General features: G+C 38.7%; 1 protein-coding gene across 4 annotated transcripts in view; it reads right to left on the bottom strand.

Moving 5' to 3' along the window:
* MTMR10 (myotubularin related protein 10) overlaps positions 1-15,645 on the bottom strand; it is a 44,421-nt gene that overhangs the window by 23,613 nt on the left and 5,163 nt on the right. For 2 of the 4 annotated variants that reach the window (XM_030015224.2, XM_041123851.1), the window contains exons 3-4: positions 3,793-3,929; positions 1,982-2,054 (exon numbers count right to left, since the gene is read on the bottom strand). In XM_030015224.2, the coding sequence (XP_029871084.1) occupies positions 1,982-2,054; positions 3,793-3,929 (210 nt within the window). Of the gene's footprint in view, positions 1-1,981; positions 2,055-3,792; positions 3,930-5,467; positions 5,487-13,666; positions 13,685-15,645 lie in introns of those variants that run through there. The other 2 variants (XM_030015226.2, XM_030015227.2) reach the window with 2 other exon arrangements.

Below are 15,645 nucleotides of genomic sequence, written 5' to 3'. Positions count from 1 at the left end.
ACTGTCTCCTGTATGCCCAGGTTATTTTTGTCCATCAACAACTTCACAAACAAGGAATTAACATGCAGTATTCCCAAGAGCAATTTTTGATACCAGACAGTTAATTGTGTAGGCTTCAGTGCCCTTCTGATGCACAGTAATTGGCATATATGCTAATTTTTTTTTTTTTTTTTTTTTTTAACTTGGACATATACAAAAGTGCTGGAGTTAAGGCTAAGATTAACTCCTTATTTCTTACATAAAACTCAAGAATGTTAGTAAACTGCCAGCTGGTCTAGACCTGCATAGACAGGCTGTGTCTCTTGGCCTATGGAACTCCTTTTCAAACAGAGAAAGTTAAGTTGTAAAAAGTAAGCATCATAGAAGCCACAAAGACTTCACTTGTGGTAACTGGGAAAACTGGGGCACATAGCTGCTGAGTGATTAATTGACATAGCTGCCTGGTTGCAGGTATCTTCTGGGTTAAACTTAATTACTTCCAGAGAACTCAAGACAAGTGTTTCAGGAAACCTCCAGCTGTTCACCTTCAATGTACCAACCATCAAGCAACCTCTTCTGGAGTGTGGGTGAAAACCTCCCTTAATTCCTGCTGGTAAAAGCTTATGCTTCACTATATTTTGGGTAAACCTGTGTAACAGGAGTCTCCTCAAGTGTGTGGCAGGAAATACTGCCCTCTCCCTCTAAAGAGCTTCAAAACTCAATGGAAAAGCTAAACAGAAAGGGTTCCTAGAGAACGTGTACCATTCTTCTACTGAAACTGCAAACATTCATGCTATTTGACAGTTTGGGGAAACATGCACAAAAAAGTAATCTAGAATCTGTCAGCCCTCAAGTTTCAAAAGAAAATCTATCTGTAGTCCTCCCCCATTTAGGAACAACACGTTTCATGTGAGAGGGGACAAAATTAATAGAACAATTATTCAAGGCTGGCTGGCTTTTCCCCCCTATTTAGCAGAGTTTATTGTATGAGCATTTGTACGAGACATTAAATAAGAAGTTTGCAACACCCCATTTATAAACACGTCTCCATACAGAGCTGTCATTAACAGATTTGCAATACTGCTACTTTTTGTCACTTCTACCTGGTATTTTTGAAAAGGGGCAAAAAATGTGGGCCAGTGCAAAACCATATAATAGGTCAATAGCACCTCTTCATTTATAAAAAAGCATTTCTTCATAATGTTCTTCCTCAGATATACATTAATCTTTTCACAATGATTACAACCAGCTTCCAGAGTGGAAATGGATTACTGGATAACTTTGGGCACTGAAAACTTAAAAGTAATGATTGAAATTACCTAGTCAGAAAACCAAGTATTTAACAGCCCATGCCATAATCAAGATTTGAAAATTATCATATTAAATTCTTCAATTACAAGATGAAAAACATTCTTCTTAACAAACAGGTTAGCCTAAAGTATCTACCAAATAAAAAACTGGTTCTTCAAGATAAATATTTTATAAGTTATTTCTTCAGATTAAGATGTCTATTGTCATTTGTAGATTTTCAAGGACCACTAGCTATTAACTTGCTAAGAATTAGACAAGATTGAAAACTCGAGCATTTATGTTGTCGGATATCTCAGCTATGCAAAAAGCATGTCACTCTACACAATTTAGACAATCTAGTGTATTTAAATGAAAGACATTCAGATGCTTGATATAAAAAAAGCCGCTAACAAAATTTTGTACTGCTATAACAGGTGTCTATGCTAGAACACCTGTTGATTCAGTATTGTAGTTAAATTTAAAAACCAACATAAAGACCCAACTAAATATGTCTCCTGCATGGCACCTCAAGTTTTATTCAGCTTTTAAGGCTTTTATCCTAATTTTAAATAAACCAAATTCTTCGAGCCAGGGAAGCTTAATGACATAAAACCTTAAGCATCAACAATTCTGCACAACCTAACAAGCAGTTAACAGTTTTGAACTGAGTAAGTTTAAAGCCTGTCATCACACTTAACTGTTTTGGACATACCTGTGACAATCTGCTCAATGCATGTTAGTGGGACATCATGTTCACCAAGGAGGAGGTTTTTATAATGGAATTTCTGAAACACATGAACTCATAGCCATTAATTGCAGTTCTGCAGTTCACAACCAGGTATACAGCACAACTCTGAAGAAACTATGATAAAAATCAGGCATGCCTAGACTTTTCTGACATGTACCACCCTTGCCTATTCACAGACAATTAGAGGTTGTGGAAACAGCTCTCGTGCTGGTGAATACACACCAGACAGTTTAGAAACCCCAGTGGAGTATACAGAATAACTCCACTGCCTACACTGAATTTACTAGCCTCAAAAATTGCTGGTAGAAATTCAGTACAATTTGAAGTGTAAAAAAAAAAAAAAAATATATATATATATATATATGAGATATAAAAAAAAAAAAATCTCCAAACATTACTGTAACCATAGAAAGAAAAAAAATTAATTCAGCTTTCAGAAATAAGTTTTGACAACTACTTCATGTCAAAAATTCATTTTTTTGAAGTAGCTTTGGTCAAACTTACTAACCATTACTGAATAAGCATCTACCTACTTCCAGAGCTTTACACATACCTAATTAATGGAGTGTTTCTTTTAAAAGCCCAAAATGAAAGTGAAAACCCTACTGAAAATAACATACAGCTCACAACTTGGATTTCCAAACAGTACTGTATGCTGTGCTGTTCAAAAACCGACCAAGGTTTTGAATGTCACGTGTTCTGGTTTGACAAAGGCTTGGTTTCTTTCTCCCCTTTCCTCGTTGCTCCATCTACAAGGAAAACTCATTTCATGGTTACTGCGTCCTCTGTCAGTAATGCCAATAAAACTTGGATGCAGTAAAGGCTTTGCTGATCTAGTTTGATTGTCTAGTCAAAGGAACATTTGCAATTACTTTCTTCAAGAAGAACATGTTTTTACATAATTCCTGCTTTGCCTTTTGTAAAGCCACTTCGCAATGAAGCTTCCATAACAAGAGGTAAATAGAGTTCACTGTATTTCCATACCAAACTTGCTCTGTTTTGATATTCTCAACTAAGGGATGGAATAGCAACGCATTCAGAATGGAACAGTGGAACCTCATCATTTAGCCTGCTTTGTTTTAGAAGGCATCATATTTATATCAGACATGAGACAGATTCACTGTATTCTAATTAAACCCATTTTACCTATCTGTCCTAGTTTCAGCTGGGATAGAGTTAACTGTCTTCCTAGCAGCTGGTACGGTGCTATGTTTTGAGTTCAGTATGAGAAGAATGTTGATAACACTGATGTTTTCAGTTGCTGCTAGTAGTGTTTAGACTAATGTCAAGGATTTTTCAGCTTCTCATGCCCAGCCAGCGAGAAAGCTGGAGGGGCACAAGAAGTTGGCACAGGACACAGCCAGGGCACCTGACCCAAACTGGCCAACAGGGTATTCCATACCATGGGACGTCCCATCTAGTATAGGAACTGGGAAGTGGGGGCAGGGAATCGCCGCTGGGGGGACTAGCTGGGTGCCGGTCGGCGGGTGGTGAGCAATTGCACTGCGCATCATTTGTACATTCCAATCCTTTCATTATTGCTGTTGTCATTTTATTAGTGTTATCATTATCATTATCCGTTTCTTCTTTTCTGTTCTATTAAACTGTTCTTATCTCAACCCGTGGGTTTTGCTTCTTTTTCCCGATTTTCTCCCCCATCCCACTGGGTGGGGGGGGAGTGAGTGAGCGGCTGCGTGGTGCTTAGTTGCTGGCTGGGGTTAAACCACGACACTATCACATTTGTTGTCAAGATGTAGCAATTGATAATAACAAACCTGTAGTGGCATTGGGTCATCCGTAATAAAGGAAATCTTGAAGTTAGTGCAAACCAATTTGCCCCACAGGTCATATTGACTTGTATCTGTTGCGATGCATTTTCTTACAAAATTTACTTCGTTTACCACAATTTCACCTAAAACAGAAAAAGGGGACAGGAAAAAGAAAAGCCTATATAAATCTTGTAGGTACAACAATTCTAAGTCTGTAGTACCAAGAAACCCTTAACTCTTTATGTGTGTCAAGTTATACACCTCTTCTGGGTAAGCCTGGAGATTAACTAAACAGCACTCGGCGGGGGGAAAAGAAAACTACAGTTCCAAAATAGACAATAATGTGCAGTAGTTAAAAGCAAAAAAAGAAAAGAAAAAAACTAAAAAGCAAAACAAAACAAAACACAAAAAAACCCCACAAACCACACACCACTTTCCTTATACCCAGAGATCAAAATCTGCAATCCTTCATTATTAAAAATTCATTGGTTTGGACAACACTGTCCTTTAAACAAAGGCATAAATTCATGTACTTCAGCTAGTATTTATTTTAAAAACTGCAATTAGCTGGCTATTGTTAAGTACTTTAGATAGTTTCATGAACTTCATGAATTCAGAATAATCAGTCCACATCTAGTTTTGCATTTATAAACAGATTTTCACGTGATTTCATAAAAGAAAAATCAGAACACAAACACATTAAATACTCCTCACCATTTCAAAATTTCTACTGTGACCATCTAATGAAGGAGACCAACCATGTCCTTTTGCAAAACAGAAGATCCAAATGAAGGAAAAAAAAAAAAAAAAATTATGCTAATTCATCTCGGATAAGCTATGAAATAAAAAAAACCATACAGGCAAATGAGACTGAGGACCATTTAAAAAGAGAAAGTAAATTGCTACACACAATGCTACTTTTTAGTTCCACAACAGAAGTTTCTGAAAGCTAAATAGTAATTTCACTCTTACTTCAGGAAATGAACTTGGTCATTTAGTCCCATATATGGCTTTTGCTTCTGTCATCACATCAGCCACCTCCTGCTGCTGCTGTCTACCACACTGTGGGAGTGGAAGTGGGTTCAGGAAAAGTGTAATTTTATACTAGCTGTAGGTTTTTGTTTAAAAAAAGACTAAGGACCAAAGATTACTAAAGCCTAATTTGCTCATAATAGTTTGGGCATATTTAGTCCCACTTGCCCGAAATGTCATCTTAGAGCGTCCTGTGCTTTGCAAGAAAACAGTGAGTTCTTTGGGTGACTATAATGGCAGTAATCAGTTATCTGTATGCCCAATGAGCAAGGATATAGCTTTGAATAAATCTCCCATCTGCCTCCTGATGTAGAGAAGGTATTTTCCTCAAGTAGTTATCACTGCACCCAAGTAACCACATGTGGTGGGTTGACCCCGGCTGGATGCCAGGTGCCCACCAAGGCCACTCTATCACTCCTCAGCTGGACAGGGGAGAGAAAATATAATGAAAGGCTTGTGGGTCAAGATAAGGACAGGGAGAGATCACTCACCAATTACCGTCACAGGCAAAACAGAGTCGACTTGGGGAAAATTAACTTATTACCAATCCAATCAGAGTAGGGTAATAAGAAATAAAACCAAGTCTTAAAACACCTTCCCCCTAGCCCTCCCTTCTTCCCAGGCACAACTTCACTCCCAAATTCTCTACCTCCTCCCCCCCGAGCAGCACAGGGGGACAGGGAATGAGGATTGCAGTCAGTTCATCAGACATTGTCTCTGCCGCTCCTTCCTCCTCAGGGGCAGGACTCCTCACACTCTTCCCCTGCTCCAGCGTGGGGTCCCTTCCACAGGGTGCAGTCCTTCAGGCACAGACTGCTCCAGCGTGGGTCCCCCATGGGTCCACAGGTCCTGCCAGGAGCCTACTCCAGCGCGGGCTTCCCATGGTGTCACAGTCTCCTTCAGGCATCCACCTGCTCCGGCGTGGGGTCCTCCCCGGGCTGCAGGTGGAGATCTGCTCCACCGTGGACCTCCCTGGACTGCAGGGGGACAGCCTGCCTCACCATGGTCTTCATCACAGGCTGCAGGGGAATCTCTGCTCCGGCGCCTGGAGCACCTCCTCCCCCCCGGCTCCTTCTTCACTGACCTTGGGGTCTGCAGGGTTGTTTCTCTTACATGTTCTCACTCCTCTCTCCAGCTGCAGTTTCTGTTGTGCAGCAACTTTTTCCCCTTCTTAAATCTGTTATCCCAGAGGTGCTACCACCGCCGCTGATGGGCTCAGCCTTGGCCAGCGGCGGGTCCATCTTGGAGCCGGCTGGTATTGGCTCTATCGGACACAGGGGAAGCTTCCAGCAGCTTCTCACAGAAGCCACCCCTGTAGCCCCCCCCCCCCCCAAACCTTGCCTCACAAACCAAATACACCACACATTCAAAGAACTGTCTGTCCTGGTTTCAGCTGGGATAGAGTTATTTTTCCTTCTAGTAGCTGATATAGTGTTATGTCTTGGATTCAGTATGAGAATGTTGATAACACACTGATGTTTTCAGTTGTTGCTAAGTAGTGTTTACACTAAGTCAAGGACTTTTCAGCTTCTCATGCCCAGCCAGCAGGAAGGCTGGAGGGGCACGAGAAGTTGGGAGGGGACACAGCCAGGACAGCTGACCCAAACTGGCCAAAGGAATATTCCATACCATCTGATGTCATGCCCAGTATATAAACTGGGGGGAGGTGGCCTGGGCGGGGAGGCGGATTGCTGCTCGGGAACTAACTGGGCATCGGTCAGCAAGTGGTGAGCAATTGTATTGTGTGTCACTTGTTTTGTATGCTCCAATTCTTTTATTATTAATTGTCATTTTATTATTGTTGTTATTATAATTTTCTTCCTTTCTGTCCTATTAAACTGCTCTTATCTCAACCCATGAGTTTTACTCTCTGCCCCATCCCACTGGTTGGGGGGGGAAGTGAGCGAGCAGCTGTGTGGTGCTTAGTTGCTGGCTGGGGTTAAGCCACGACACTGTCTTTAGCATTCCAAACACTTGAGCAGAAACGCACCTTTTACTTGTCCTGAGATCCAGTCTCTACACATGCTCCTCATCCTAAGCTATTTAGCTAAGCTGCCCTGCTAGCTCTCTTGCCCTCAATATCATTAGGCATCAGCCTGGAAGTCACCAAGAGCAGCAGCAAACAGAGTCCCTGCTTTTAGTTCAGTTGTGATAAACAGCTACAAAAACTTCTTGGACTAACTCTGTAGCCTTGACCTGGCAGAATTATGTTGAGTATTCTGGGACTGTTTGAAGATGTAAGGGGACGAGTTTCACTGACCTGTGGTTATCATATACATGCATAATCTATGCCAGAAGTGGCAAGAGTTCTGAAAATGCTCTACAGACAGATGTGCTGGAGCTTTAAAGTCTTTTCTCAAACATTACTAAACTGTGGTTAAATAAGCTTTTGAATTTGAGAAAAAAAATAATCTGAATCTGACAGCTTCAGTACAAATTGTTAAAGCTCAACCAAGCCCACAGCAACTGAAAACAATGTCTCATAATGGGATACATGTGAATGACAAGCCCTACTTCTGTTAAAACACTGTAATGAAAGTGTTTCAATACTTCTAGCAGTCTGGCCTGAAACTTCTTAATGCCCAGCATTTTTTCTAATAAGCTGTTTACTTAAATAACTGCAAAAGCCCAAACTGTATATTAAAGCAATTCCTTCTCACAGTTGGTGTTAATCCTCCAACTATTCAACATCGAGCTCTCAGTCACATCCTGCCTGTGAAGCTTCCCCTCTCCACAAAGTCAGTTGTTCTAAACCTGAATAGTTTTTATTCTTCCCCCTCTCAGTACCTCCAGTGTATCACTGCATTTCTAATAAAAAGGTATGGAGAGCCAAATACACCATGACGTGCAACTTCCATAGGTTTTTTTTTTTTTCCTATATAACATTCTCTTACCTGTTACCAAGTATAGCATTTTTTAGTATTACACAGGAGACACTCTTGCTAAAAGCACACATTACTGTTACCAAACTATTTCAGTACTTCACGTCTCTGATGCTACAAAACAGCAGAGAAGTAAGAGATCCATGCAAACTTCTTCAATGTGAATCTACTACGGTTTAAAACATGCCTGCTACATCATTCTCTTCACCAAAGGCAGCTCTTTTTACTTCCCTTTGCCATTCCTCATAATTGTGTGGCTACACTGCAACATGTTAATACTAATCCTATTTTAGTGCAACTTCATTTATTCTAATTTCATTCAACACAAATACTTTCAGGATTTTTTGGCCTAGCTTCTCCTTTGCACTCAAGTTTACAGCCCTAATTCAAAACTGTCAGTTTTGAACCCGAGTATTATAATACGGCAAGACAGAGTGCATGCATACCGATTTCAACCGAAGGGTTTAAACATTGACAATGAAGCATGAGAAAGTTTGCAATGCAAATTTAATAGATGTAGTTTTCAATAGCCTCTAGAAACTGAACTTTTTTTAAAATGCAGGTTTGGAATTTTATATTGACCAGGCTTTTATCCATCATTTGGATGTCTATAATGAGCAATATAAAAAGGTGCAAACCTTCCAAACTTAACTCAAATTTAGGAAAGCAGATAAACAACACAAGTAGTACGTGTTGGTCTTGCACAATGAACCCTTCTTATATTTGTAGTTGAGTAGGTGATTTTTCTATACAAGTGTCAACAACAGAGCTATTCAGAGATATTACACTGCACATTTTTACAATGTAGCTGCTGCTTTTTTCCAGTAAACAGTCACAAGCTGTTCCAGACACGGAACAGCAGTCAACACTTCCATGTGACTCCAACAGTCAAAGAATGATCTCAGGAGACAAGAGGAGTTTGTTTAAACTCTGTCAGGAAACCAGAAGAAAAATTACAGGTTGCTACCCTTCTATATAAAGCCTACTCATGTTTAATAAAAATATTTCTACATTGAATATATGAATCACAAAACTAACACAAGAGACTGAAGGATCTATCTAGCTAATACACCTTTCACTTAACACACAGCCTGAGAAACTATTAAACATCAGAAAAATTCTACTAAATCTCCTCAAAGCACAAGCAATTTTAATGTTTCATATTTTGGATATTAAGAGAATTCATGGTATATATCTAATCCATCATAATGCATAACTCACTACAATCCAAATAAAATTCAGAAAGCAGAGCATGCACCCATGGGAACTGGAGACAACAGAGGCAAGACTGAAAATGCTGAATTCAGTGATCAGCAGAATGAGTGATCAATAAGTATCACAACTGTTGTGCAACAGCACCAATTTTGTCTCCTCAGTCTGCAGTCATAGTAAGTGAGTCTGGTCTAGGCTTCAGGGCAATTTATTTCTGCAAAATTTGAAAACACAATCCCTAATCAGTAACATCCTAAAAGAAAGGATATTCTGCACCATTTTGCCTGCTTTTGTCATTTGTGATGCCATGCCCCACAGGATCAAGTTTAATTTTTTCAGGAACTCTGGATCTAATAACGTGCATACATGCAGATCACACAAAATATCTAACAAATTTTCTTAGCTTTTTTGTGTATTTTGTGTCACTTTTATCACTGTTTGTTATCAATAACAGGGCAATCAGACAATAAGTAAATTTGATCGCTCTGAAAAACAAAGCAGAACCTGCTAGAATTAGCACTGCATTAGAACTTGTAATTGGAAATCTCTGTATTTCCTCCAGAGACAAGGGTCTGGATTCTTTATAGCAGTAGGAGATGCATAAATAATCCTCTTTCACCTATATAGCCAGTTCTCCTGTTTGCTATTTTAAGATTCTGTATTATCTTAGCTTAAAATTCAAGAAACACGCCAAACAAAGAGACCTCAAGTAATTTCCAGGTTTTCAGTTCCTCACTGAAGCAGCTGCCAAACCCTTCCATCCAATAGTGTTTCTAGCACAGTTTTGCTGCCTACGAATACAGCAGAACAGCATATCTTAAAACCTTAGCTTTCAGGAAAGAAGGTTGATTGAATAGCATCTAGAACCACAACCTTAGCAATGTATGAGGTGAAACAGACTGAACAGTATTCAACAAGTCTAACAATATTGACCAAATACAAAAATGCTGCACAATTGAAGAAAGTAACTGAGCAGTTTACAAGGCGACATATTTATGTTGTATTGTATACACACACACACACAGATACATACACAGAGAGACAGAGCGCACACACACACGCATATATATGTATGTTAAAATGCTAACATATAGTTATTTCCAGCACATTAAGAACCTGATACTTGCTAGCAGCAATGAATGGCTGGAATCAGACTTCATAAATGAATAATGCAAATCCTACACACTCAAGAAGTTTGCAGGTACCCTACATATTGCTAAGGAAACTTTTTCAATGCTGTAGTAGAAGCTTAAGAATAGATTTATTAGTATACATTTTCTTTAATGAGCATTGCAGTTCTAAATCAAAATCTGAGCATGTTTAGTGTACGTTCAAGGCCTAAAAGACATAAGGACAATAGAGGGTATATAAGTACTTCACACAGTCATGTAATTCCTACCTTAATTCATAAAACCTAGCGCCTGAATACACTTAGGAAACTAAATCCCTGTTCCTCATTTATAATGCTGATAGTGATTATACTCAATTAAGACAATAGAAAAACAGCTTGCTTATGTGAAAGATAGTCTAAAAAGTTCACAATAGAAAAGCTAAAGTTAATTCAACTAGCCATTTAACTATTAAAAATGCACATTAATTAGTTCACTTGTATTTACAAAGATCAAAGTCTAAAACTGCTCCAAAATGACTGGCAAATAATTAACTTCTGTAAATTTCCGAGTAAGAATTTCCAATAAAAACTTCATTAACAAGTAACTGAAATCTAGAACATCTTCACCCATTTAGCTGCCTTTTCTTAGCTGTTCTCTTGTAGAGAACACCAAAATTGTATGAGTTTATTAGTATGCGCCAAGCATTTAGATGTAAATGTCTCTAATGCACTTCTGAATGAATGTTCTGTTCAGTGTGCTCAGCCACTTCCAAACTTAAGAAAAAAGTATTTGTAAGCTCGTGAAATAACTGCCTTTTATCTCTTTTCTGATTTTTATGAGCTCTTACAATGCGTTTGAGGCTTTAAGGTATTTGAAGACAAAAAAAAGCTGCACACTATTGTGGATATCACCCATCTTTTTTTTTTCCCCCCAACTATTTTCCAATACTTTCACAATTAGTTAAAAGGTAGACTATGCTTAATTTTCTGGTCATCTGCAGAAAGCAAAAAAAAAAAAAAAAACCACCCAATAAAGTAAAAATGTTGTTCCAAAAGGATAGCTCAATACTGTGATTATTGGGGAATGAAAAACAATTCAGATACATTCTATTTGCATTAATTTTTAAATAGGAGAACCTGGGATTTCTGTCAAAAAGCAACTCTAATCGCTGCTTGAAGAGTAGTGTGTTTTAAATGCACAGTACCAAAAGAGCTTGCTCTGCCAAACTGATTAGAAAAATTATTAAATATCATATATAAATATTGTACAATTTCTCTAGTGTGCTAACAAACAGAAAAAGAGCATAGCAAGAGCTTAGCTAAATTTTAGACATGGTCAGTAAGGAAAAAATTAGTAAAAAAGTAAAGACTTTTGGTAAAAGTCTTCAAAGAACAACTACTCTTTTCCCATGCACAATAACAAGATTAAAATCAGTATTTGTCCAATAACGGCTAATCTTTGTGAACCTTGCAAAAGAAACTGAACACAGGAGGGATCTGAAAAGATAATCGCTTTTCTGAACTAGGATGGGGTGCTCCACAAAAGCTTCCCCCGTGCCCCAGAAACGCAGTGAAGGACACAAGAACGTAAAGCAGGCAACCGACAGTTCACGTGGCAAGAAGGGAACATCCATCATGAGCAAAGCTCTCATTACCAACTAGATCCAAACAAAGTATTGCAGTAGATTAAAAAGCTGATCATGCTTACAGAGTTGCTTTAATCCAGCAACTTGTATTACCCCTGAAACAGAAACAGTTCCATATTCAACATTCATTCCCAGCTCAACCCTTGTGCTGGCACTGCCATTTGTGGAAGACATGGTTAGTCACATCAGAGAATTGATCCAGTTGAAAATAATTCTAACCATGTATTTTTCTTCCTTTTTTGTCAGTCCTGATTTCATCTGAATTAGCTCTCTGATCTGGCTTGTTGTTTGGTTGCACAAAAAAAGTGTCAGCACCAAGTAGCTATTAGGAACACACACTTGTGATGAGAAAAATGGAATAATAAATGGCTCCTCTTGGCATCAGTACGTATTTTTAGGTGAAATTAAAATAACCCTATCACCACCACCACTCCCCCAAAAAAAGTTTTAGCAATGATTTGGTCAGAGTTCTGTAACGTGAACAACAGACAAGCCAGTAAGGAGGGAGCGTTTTGTGTTTTGCATATTTTTAGTCTAGCTACATAAACTACAGATTCCCAAAGCCTGACTTTGCCTAAACAATATAATCAGTAACAATTTGAGAGGACCGTGGTTTTCAGCCTGTTATTTTAGAACCATGCCACCAATACAAGTTACAGATGCTGTTCTGAACTTGTAATATATTATTGGGTCTAGCTTAAATCATTCAGGTTTGGCTTAATGAATAAATCAACACAGAAACACAGGTTCCTTGGAAATTAGTTCACTGAAGACTTACTTCACTGGAAGCAAATATAATTGCTAGGAGACAAAAATGCCAGTAATTTGGTCAGCTGACAATTCAGAATCTACACTAACATTTTATCCTCTTTCTGGACTTTAATGACTTGTGGCATTAAATATATGTGGGACAGAGTGGGCAGAAACCAATTACTTTGGAACCGTTTTACAGAATGCACATGCAGAAACATGAAAATATTTAGTTTTAAAGCATGTTCGTCCTTCTACCTTTAAAGGATTTCCACATTGCCCTACAGCTAAGCTGTTGCAAATAGGAAAGTATTTTTGTAGATATTTACAAATACTTGAAATTTATTACTAGTCAGAAACTTTAAGAAATGCCCTCTATGTATTCATAACAAAGGCAGCAGAACAAACTGACTCCATCCAGTAAAATCCACTTGTAAGACTGTATCTGGAACTTAGATTCTACACGCAGACTGCCTTGGTAGTATTTTTATCATGCCAATCCTTAAAAAAAGCAAAACCAAGAACAAAACAAGCAGTTAACTGAACCAAAAGCATGCCTGAAAATTTACTTTGAGTCAAACAAGCAAAAAAGCTATAACAGAAAAGAGTATTTACTATATACTTACTGTAAGTGATGCCTCATTTATTCTAAATATAAGCCAAATTCTTGGCTCATTTTTAAACTTCTTACAGTACGGAAGATTAGTTTGCAAAAACCTGCTGTTTCAGATTTCAGATCTAGAATTTGAAACTCTCATAATTTATTTAAATAAAAGTTTCAGTAATCTTCTTGGTGTAGACCAAAAAAAAGAAAAAAATTCTACTTTAGAAAAGCTTCAGTGGATTGTATTACTTTCCAAACTGCCATTCTGATTTTCTAATCTGGCCATTCTGAAATGTTGAAAATAATTTCGTGCTCTTGTATGACACCAATTCCTGAAAGCGAGTTGAAGTTAGAAAGCTATTTCAGTTGCTTGTCTAATATCACACCCTAACTTTAAAAACAAACAAACAAACTTGTACAGCACTATTTCAATTTCAAATAAGAAACTTGATGCTGGGAAAAACACTAACCCTGCGATATGTCGTCTTAATCAGCTGCACAATGAGTAAGAGAGCCTTGGCTAACACACCACAACACTGGAAATGAGCATCAACAACTGAATATGCTTTGGAAACAATCAGAAACTGACTTCATACAAGTTCTATTCAGTTATTATCGGCACTGATAGGCTATTGTTACTCACCATCAACAGATTAATATCCTTAACAGATCCAGCAATACCTACTTGAATTATCAACAGTTCATTCCAGAAATACACATGGCAAAAGGCACTGACAGTAACAGCATTACTACCTGTACCAAGCTATTAAACAATCTCAGTTTCCCCTTTGAGGTGTTAAACCAAAATGATTCCTAATACACAAGAAAAGGCAGACCCGAAAAGTCTCTGGGGTTACACATCAACCTCACTAACTCGGTCCCTATTTTTTACACCCCGCCCCCCGCCCCGGTCACAGTGCTGACATCTTGCACTCACACTGCAACACCATGACCTCTGTCCTCCAGCTCTGGGACACCACAAACCAAATGAAAATGCCAAGGAAGAGGTGCAGGGGTTCAAGGCATCTGGAGTAAACATACCTGGGGTACTAATGCACAAGCGTGCCTCACCAAAAAGCGTACTTTCCTTCTCCTATCACAAGATGTGTTGCAGCTGCTCTGGAATACATGACTTCATGTACTAAGGATTTGCAGAAAGCAGAAAAAAAAAAAAATATTGAAAAAGAGCTGGGAGCTAACTTGCGAGAGAATCGGACACTTCTAAAAAATTAAAACTTTCCATGATACAGTCTTAAAAACCTCCCACAATTAAATCTCTACAGTCAGTTGCCTATCTAAGGGCACATATATATAAAAAACCAAACCAAAACCAAAAAGCAGGTGGTAAAGCCAGTTAGATTGGCATTATTAGATAAAAGCTAAATATATCCAGTGGCAAAAATCTTGAACACGACCTGTAACTCCACCTCAACTAGAACACAGCACAACTGGAAAGTGTTCAGAGGTAATCAAAAGGATGATTAAAGATACAGGAAGCTTCCTTCTTATGACCAACTAAGACAACAAGCTAGAGGGAAGCAAAAGAGAGCGGACATAAGACACAAGTCTGAAAATCACGAATCACATGGAATGGGAGAATATGGCCTGTTTGCCGTGTCATACAAGAACTAGGATTTATCCAAACTAGATGGTGGTAAGTTCAGAACAAACAAATAAAGGTAATTTGTAACAGCACATAATTAAATTGCTGAACTTCTTACCAGATGAAGCTGTGGGTGATAGAAGTTTACATGGCTATAGAAAGCAATTGGATAAATTCATGCAAGGAAAATCCAGCAAGAGGAATTAAATATGATAGCACTGTCTCTATGATGCTCTGTAACTCCTCACTTGGATCTCCCCATTACATTACTCCAAGAGGAAAGTCCCCATGCCACGCATTGAATGAATCACGGAGGGCAGAACAAGCAGCTGGGAGTGCTGCTTGTCCTGGTTGTTCTTCTTCCTACGTGCCTGCTGGTGGCCACCATCAGCACGAGGTGGCATCTGATGGGTGTCCAGCCGTACTTATGACCTGTTCATAAACCCACCACGGGTGTGACTGCACACGAATGACGGCACTGAAGTACACTTCTACGCTCTGACCATGAAACACGGTGCAGACACAAGAGACTGTGAATAACTGCTTTGCAACAGCAGCTCACCAACAGTATTCCTTTAACTTGCCTTAACGTGAGCAAGTCTTAAAGATAAAAAAAGACTATTCTAATTCAGTTTACATCTATAATTTTACTGTATAAACTTTTAAACCCAAAACCAACTAGGCCATTTCTAGCTGTTTTTTAAAAACTTACAGGTAACAACTACTAACTTAATCTATTAGCAAATTAGTATACTGAGCAACACTTTAAAATAATTACTGTAAGTGGGTATTAAGATTCAGGGGGAACAATCCTTTTCTCACACTTAATCAGATGTTCCATTAGTTACATAATCTCCTGCAGAACATCCTGTGTGAGCAGTGAGGACCTTTTCGCCTGATCTTGCCTAAACCACGGTGCGGCACTGCTTACAGTACTGGTTCCTTATCCATCCATTTATTGCACCTCTCTGCACACTGCTTTGCTATTCAAATCATGAAAACACACACTGCATTACATT

Source organism: Aquila chrysaetos, chromosome 5 (assembly GCF_900496995.4).
Source record: "Aquila chrysaetos chrysaetos chromosome 5, bAquChr1.4, whole genome shotgun sequence".
NCBI classification, from domain to species: domain Eukaryota; kingdom Metazoa; phylum Chordata; class Aves; order Accipitriformes; family Accipitridae; genus Aquila; species Aquila chrysaetos.
This window is presented reverse-complemented; position numbering and strand designations above follow the sequence as displayed.